The sequence below is a fragment of the Cnephaeus nilssonii genome (genome assembly GCF_951640355.1).
Source record: "Cnephaeus nilssonii genome assembly, chromosome: 2".
NCBI classification, from domain to species: domain Eukaryota; kingdom Metazoa; phylum Chordata; class Mammalia; order Chiroptera; family Vespertilionidae; genus Cnephaeus; species Cnephaeus nilssonii.
The window spans coordinates 13,570,927-13,578,080 of NC_137073.1; the positions used below are offsets into that span (position 1 = coordinate 13,570,927).

General features: G+C 59.6%; 1 protein-coding gene across 1 annotated transcript; it reads right to left on the minus strand.

The window, feature by feature from the left end:
* Window positions 1-3,279: 3,279 nt before the first annotated feature.
* LOC307106893 (tryptase beta-2-like) lies at window positions 3,280-4,972 on the minus strand (the record flags this gene model as incomplete). Its single annotated transcript, XM_079783666.1, is given in 7 exon segments — window positions 3,280-3,561; window positions 3,635-3,798; window positions 3,953-4,218; window positions 4,332-4,503; window positions 4,661-4,721; window positions 4,924-4,941; window positions 4,943-4,972. Coding segments are annotated over 7 exon segments (876 nt in total). The 3' UTR covers window positions 3,280-3,396.
* Between the last annotated feature and the right edge of the window lie 2,182 nt (window positions 4,973-7,154).

The following is a 7,154-nucleotide window of genomic DNA, read 5'->3' on the forward strand; positions in this document are numbered from 1 at the left end:
CGCGGGTCCCCTTTGTTTCATTTTGTTTCTCTTACCAATTCAGGTTCAAGTTGCAATAATCCGACACAGAAAATTCAGCTTCTGAAGTTGAGGGAATGGGGGACAGAGCAAACAGAATAAACATTAACTTATTTAAGGAACAAAGTGGGTGGCCCTCAGAATCTCAGTCGCGCCTGAGAGGGCGGACGGCTGGATGGGGACCGCCACCCCAGCCGAGTGGCAGGGTCCTCCTGAGCACCTGCCCGCTGGTGTCCTGTGCTCCCCACCCCCGCTCGGGCAGATCCACAGTCGGGAAGTTCCAGAAACGAGCTCATCATAGCAACAGAGCACACGGCATTCACCTCACAACGTAGGGAGAAATAGTTGCTGTAGGGGGGTCCCCACGGGGAGAGCTTTCCAGCGGGGCAGTCAGCTTAGGGCTGCAGCAGGCACCCCACTCTTGCTATCTCCCTGCCCTGGAGTCCCTGACCCTTGACCTTGCCCCATGTCCTGCTTGCTTCTCAGGGACCAGGACTTGTCTGCAGCCCCATGGCCCCTTGTTCTCAAAGCCTGATCTTGGGGATCTCGGGAAGTCCCAGCTCAAGGCCCAGTGTGGCAGAAACATCTGAAACCCCGTGACCGGAGTCACCAACCCACCCTCCCCACTGTCCCTGTCCCACATCTGTCTTGCAGTCCCTTGGTCACCAACCGATCTAACGGTCACAGCATAGCTGCCCAGCTTGGGGCACCCCTGTCTGACCATCTTGTCTGGCCAGGGCCTGATGACTGAGCTGAGGAGGGGCCTCTGGGAGGGACTGCACTTTCCCACCCCAGCCCCCTGCCCGGCTCCAAGGCACAGGCCTGGGTTGTAGGTGCCTCTGTGTCGCTGATCCCCTTGTAGGTGTGGGGGAAGCCACGGAACATGGAGGGTGAGAGTGAGGACGTGGCTTCTCAGGCCACAGACTTGTCTCCTGCCAGCACCTGGCCTGCAGATGTGGCGCGAAGGTGCCTGGGCCACGTTGCCCTGGCAACGGACAGGGATGGCAGTGGCACCATCTCTGAGGACTGCGCTGACCCCGTCACAGGAACGTTCCTGGAGGGGCGCACTTCGAGGAAGGGGGAACTGCCCTTCTGTCCAGCTCGGGGGGGGGGCCTGCAGCCCTGGCCAGCACTCCCAGGCTGTGAAGGCCTGATGTCACCCAGTGTGTGGACTGGGGGCTGGGCCTAGAAGACCCCAGGTTCTCTGTGCCTCCTGGACCCCCAGGGCCTTCCCTGGTCCCCCCACGATGGGCCTTCAGAGCCTTCACCTGTTTTAGCTCATTTGTCCCCAGCATTGAGACCCCTCTCATTCCACCGGCACCCCATACATGGTTTCCTGCAGGACCCCCTACACTTCGAGGGTTGCAGGCCTGCTCTCGAACAAGAAACTCCAGTCACCATGGGTGTGGTCCCCTCGATGACTCTGACGGGACTCATTTCTGTGCCCATTTCCCAGGAGAGCACAGGGAGGGGGGGCGGACCCCAGAGTGCCACCCTCGCCTGGACCTGGGGTGCGGGTCACCAGCAGCCAGTGAACGTGGGCCTGCACGGAGCCCCCGCAGGAGGACCCATGTGGGCACAGAGGAAGGGCTGTCTCCCTCGCAGCCCCCTTGGCTCAGCAGAAGGCCCACTTGACCCCCCCTGATAAGCCAACACTCACTTATTCTGTCACTGCCGCTGGCTGAGCTGGCTGAGCGCCTCGAGATCTCAGGGCCAGACAAGGGGAAGCGGGGTGCCCGGCCTCCTCCCTGCTCCCCCAGTGTGGGGGTCAGCCCCAGGCCCCGCCCATGTACCTTTCCTTCCTTGCACCCCCCACCGGAGGAGCCCTGGTCCCCCAGTGTCCGCAGCACAGCCTGCACTGGGAAACGTGTCAATGCGCTTGTGCAAGGTGAGCAATCCAGGGAGCTCAGCCCACCGACCACAGCGGCAGCCCCAAGAGCGTGGGGCGGAGAGGGAGGAGGGGGTGGCCGGCCCCTCTCTGCTCTCACACTGAGGAAGGACAGTATTCTGGCCGCAATAAGGTGATTAAGGGGGAAAGGGAGTGAGGAGGGGGAGCTCCCCACCGCGGTGTCCACAGCAGGGAGGCTCAGGGGAGTGGGCAGAGGCCCTCCCACGCGGACCTGCCAAGTCTGCACCGGGGGCAGCGGAGCTCGGGCAGGGGACGCTGTGCCCGGAGACACCCCGCACGCACAGCCGCCGGATGCACAAACCCAGCGGCCCAGGGACCTGAGCGGTGACAGGAAGCTCGCTCGGCGACCGCACGTCCAAGAGGTGGACGCATTGGACGAGGGCCTGGGGCCCCGTCCGTGTTGAAGGCGGACACCTGTCCCCTCTCCTGCCAAGGGGCCCCAATTGTGAAAGGGCTTCCCCCACCAAAACCCACAAAGTGCTAATTAAAACTCAGTGAGATGCCACCCGCCTCCCAGAATGGGGGGTTGGAGGGTGACAGGCATGGCCCCATTGATGTGGGGGGCCTCTGGCTCCCAGGAAACGGAGGTGCTCGGGCCTCAGGCCCAGCTCCCTCGCTGGCACGGGGCAGACATGTGGGGTGTGCGCACAGGACAGGCACCCCCTGGTCCTGAGACCCTGACTGGGGACAGCTCTGTCCCCTGTAGCAGCCTGGACACGGGCTCCGCGTGGGAGCTGACACGCTGACGGTGAGAAACGGTGTCCCCCCTGCACGCACCGCGGGGGACGGCACCACGTGGTGCTCGGGGACGGGAGGCTCCAGCCTCACCCTCCATCCGTCTGCAGAGGTGACACCTGGGCAGCCGCACGACGTGCACATGTGGGTGCGCAGTACGGCCTGAGGGCTGAGGACAGTGCTGGGGAGGGCGGGCCCTGCGTGGTCGGAGGGCCCCAGGGTGAGGGGACAAGGGTCTACATCGTGACCCCGTTGATGGGTACCTGGCTGCCCCTAGAATTATCCTGGTTCATAGGTCAATGCTCAACCACTGAGCCACTCTGGCTGGGCTAGAGTCATCTTTTAAATGCTCTGTGTTGCTTTATGTGTCCTGAATTCACATGACTGCTCCCCGAGGAGACACAGCCCCAGGCACCAGGGGCTGGGGAGGGGTTGTCCCCACAGCCATGCCCAGTGCTCAGGGCCGGGTCCCCACAGTGACACACAGTGGCCGTGTGGCTGCCCCTGGAGCCCTCCCTCCCCCTCAGTGACGCCCACAGCGGGACACACGACCACAACCACAGGTGCTCTTCACACACTTTAATGAGGGCAGTGCCCACCACCCACTCCCTGGGCTGAGGAGGTTTGGCTGGGGGGGTCAGGGCAGGGGGCAGGGGAGGTGGAAAGGGCAGACACTGGGCAGGAAGCAGTGGTCGGGGACTGGAGGGGGCTGGGTGGCAGCCCGAGGGACGGGCTCAGGGCTCCTCGGGGACGTACTGGTGGATCCAGTCCAGGTAGGAGGTGATGCGGGTGTAGATGCCGGGCCTGTTGGGCTGGGCACAGCCCTCATCCCAGCTGACCACACCCGCCTGCATCCAGGTGCCGTTGACCTTGCAGACCAGGGGCCCTCCAGTGTCGCCCTGGGGAGGAGAGCGGTCAGCAAGTGGCTGGAGAGGCTGAGGGATGGGGCCTTGGGGGAGGACACGGGCGCACCTGGCAGGAGTCACTCTTCTGGTCCCCGGCACAAATCATGTCATTACGGATGATCTGCACGTTGTCCCCCGTGTACAGGCCAGTGTGGTATTTGGAGTCACAAACGCTGTTTTCCACGATGGGGACCTGCACCTGCTTCAGGGGGTACGGTGGTGGGAGGGACACTGTGGGGCGAGAGGAGAGCATTCAGCACCAGTGGGGAGGCCATCACTGCCCGAGCCTGTTTCAGGATCCCTCCCCCAACGGAACCCCAGAGTTGGGTCGTGGGTGTGACTGGTCCCCACTCCCCCAAGCCCTCCAACTGTGCCTGACACTCACCTCCTTCGTGCACATTACCCCAGCCTGTCACCCAGCACGGGGTCCCCGGGGGGAAGGTCTCCGAGGCAGGGGGCAGAGTGACCAGCTGGACGTTGCAGGCGATGTTCACAGGGTCCTCCAGCTCCATCAGAGCGATGTCAAACCCCTCCTGGATGACATAGTAGTTGGGGTGCACGATGATCCGGTTGATGGGCAGCAGCTTGTCCCGGTAATAGAGGTGCTGCTCCCGCAGCTGCACCCTCAGGTCTGCGGGGTCTGTGATGTCCCTGGAGGGAGGGGCACCTACTCAGGGGACTGAGTAGCCTCCTATTCACCCCGGAGGGAGTGCGGATGCAGTCCCGGGCCCAGCACCCACCCATCAGGCCCCATGGACACTCACGGTCCCACGCAGTGCGCGGCGGTCAGCACCCACTGGGGGTGGATGAGGGAGCCCCCGCAGAAGTGTATCCAGTATTGGTCTTTGACTCTCAGGCTCACCTGCCAGGGCCACTTGCCTTCAGGGGCCTCCTGCCCCCCCACGATGCCCACTCTCTCCAGGTCCTGGTTCGGGGCTGGGGCAGGAAACACCCTCAGGACAGGACAGGACACAGCCCGGCCCCCGTGCCCACACAAACCTGGGCTTCTGTGAGCCCACCACCCGTTGTGGAGCCTGAGGGGGGAGGGACAGGGACAGGGACAGGGACAGGGCTGAGCAGGGTCAGGACTCACCAGGGGCCCCGTGGCCCAGGCTCAGCAGCAGGGGCAGTGCCAGCACCAGCAGACTCAGCATCTGGAAGGAGCCAGGAGGGGCTGCTTGACCCAAGGGGGCTGAGCCCGGCCGGGGTCTGCAGGGTGTGGGTGCAGATGGCGTCAAGGACCCCGGGATGAGGGGTCAGTTCAGACCCGGAGTCTGAGTTCCTGCTGCTCCAGATGTGAGGCTCAACTCCTCAGTGCACTAACCCCAGATGGTGGGGTCTGGTGGGGGTGCTTACCTTGACCGGTCCCCGCTGCTATTGCCCCAGCCCACTCTCCCCTCCCCATTTATCCTTCCAGAGGAGGCGGGAGGGTCAGAGGAGGGGGTGCTCGATCCTCCAATCCGGGGGGGAGGAAGTGGATGATTCAGACGAAGGCTTCCATGTGACATATACCCCCACCAGCAGGCACCCGTCTGGGTACCCACGGGTCACATGAGTAGGGCACACAGCCAACTAGAGGCCAAGCCACCATCACTCCATCCTGAGGTGGGTCCTGCCTTCCTGGACTCTGGTGGCTGAGATAGATGCCTAGTCCAGTCCGATTAGGGTGGCGGGGGTGGGGCGGGGAGCTCTAGCATCCATGCCGTGTCCGCCAGCCCCTCTGTGTATCAGGGCTCCCCGATCCTGCCATGGACTCGGAGCTGGACATTGGAGCGTACCTCTCTGTCAGCCAGCTGAGCCCTGGCACGGAAATAGCTCCCCTTCTAGCTGCTGGGGTTAGACTCCTCTCCTCTGCCACGTGCAGTGAGAAGCCCCCCACGAGGCCTCAGGCACAGCTGCACCCAGGGGCGATGGTGCTGTCCGGCTATGCAACCAGCCGCTCCCACCCCCGCCTGCTTCCCCAAGAGGAATCGTGTCTGAGGGCCCCCGCAAAGAAGCAGGGAGGAGCCCATGGTTCAGGGGCACTTACCATGGTCCCTCCTCTCCACATCTCTGTATTCACAGGGCTCAGCCCTCCCCCTTCACCTCCAGGGAGGGGCTGGCAGACTCCTTGTGAGCTCTGGGAGGGAACAGCCCCACGTCCTCACCCTGCTGCCCCCCAGGCCCCAGGATGGCAGATTCGATTCCAACATCCATGTCCGAATGCCATCTGAGCACTTCTGCTGATCACAATGGAGTTTATTTGGGATCTGAGTGCCAATATCCTGGGACAGGCAGAGGGAAGTGACAGTGAGATAACAAGCCTTTATGCCAGTTCCCCTTGGCCACTCCCTCAACCAGGCCCCACTACTCCTGGTCCCCGGTTCATCCATCCCACCTCCTCACTCTCCCCTGGGCCTGCTGGTCACGGCAGCCCCCAGACAGCCTCCCCGCTCATGGCATTCCTGAACCGCCTGCATTCCCCACTCCATCCAGGTCATCATCAGGGAAGAAATAGGGATAAGAACCACCGACTGAAGCAGGCAGAAGGGTTCCCAGAGCTCACACAGGGCACGGAATGCTCCATGTTCCTCCCAGCCAGTTTTCATTTGAGTTGCCTGCTTTCTTATTGTGGAGCTGTAAGAGTTCTTTTTATATTTGGATAACAGTCCTTTATCGGATATGTGTTTTGCAAAGAATTTCTCCTACTCTGGCTCATCTTTTCATTCTATTAACAGTATCTCTCACAAAGCAGAAGTTTCTCATTTTTATGAAGTGCAACTTAATAATTTTTTCTCTCATGGATCATGTCTTGGGTGGTGTATCTAAAACTTATCATAACGTACTGGTTTGGGCAACACATATACTAGTATTAACACTCATCACCAAACGCAAGGTCATCTAGATTTTCTTCTCTATTATCTTCTAGAAGTGTTATAGTTTTTCATTTTACACTCAGGTTTATGATCCATTTTGTATTAATCTTTGTGAAAGGTCTGTGTCAAGATTCACTTTGGCAGGTGGATATTTAGTTGTTGGTTACTCTTGGTTGGAAAGACTGTCTTTTCCCCATGGAATTGCCTTTGCTTCTTTGTCAAAGGTCAGTTGACTATTTATGGGTCCATTTCTGAGCTCTCCATTCTAGTCTATTGATTTATGTGTCTCTTCTTTCATCAATATTACTATAGCTCTGTAGTAAGTCTTGAAGTTAGTCCTCCAATTTTGTTCTTTGTCTTCATTATCATGTTGGCTTTGCCCAAGCCAGGTGGTTCAATTGGTTGGAGCACTGTCCCATACACAAAAAGGTGGCAGGTTTGATTCCAGATCAGGGCACATACCCACATTTTGGGTTTGATCCCCAGTCAGGGCCCGTATGGGAGATAACCGATTGATGTTTCTCTCTCACATCAATGTTTCTCTCTCTCCCTTCCTCCTTCTTTCTAAAGAAATAAAATCAACAAAAACATATCTCGAATGAGGATTAAAAATTATATATCATGTTGACTTTTCTGTGTCCTTTGCCCTTCTACATAAACTTTAGAATCAGCTTGTTGACATCCACCAAATAACTTGCCAGGGTTTTGATTGGGATTGTATTGAATCTCTGA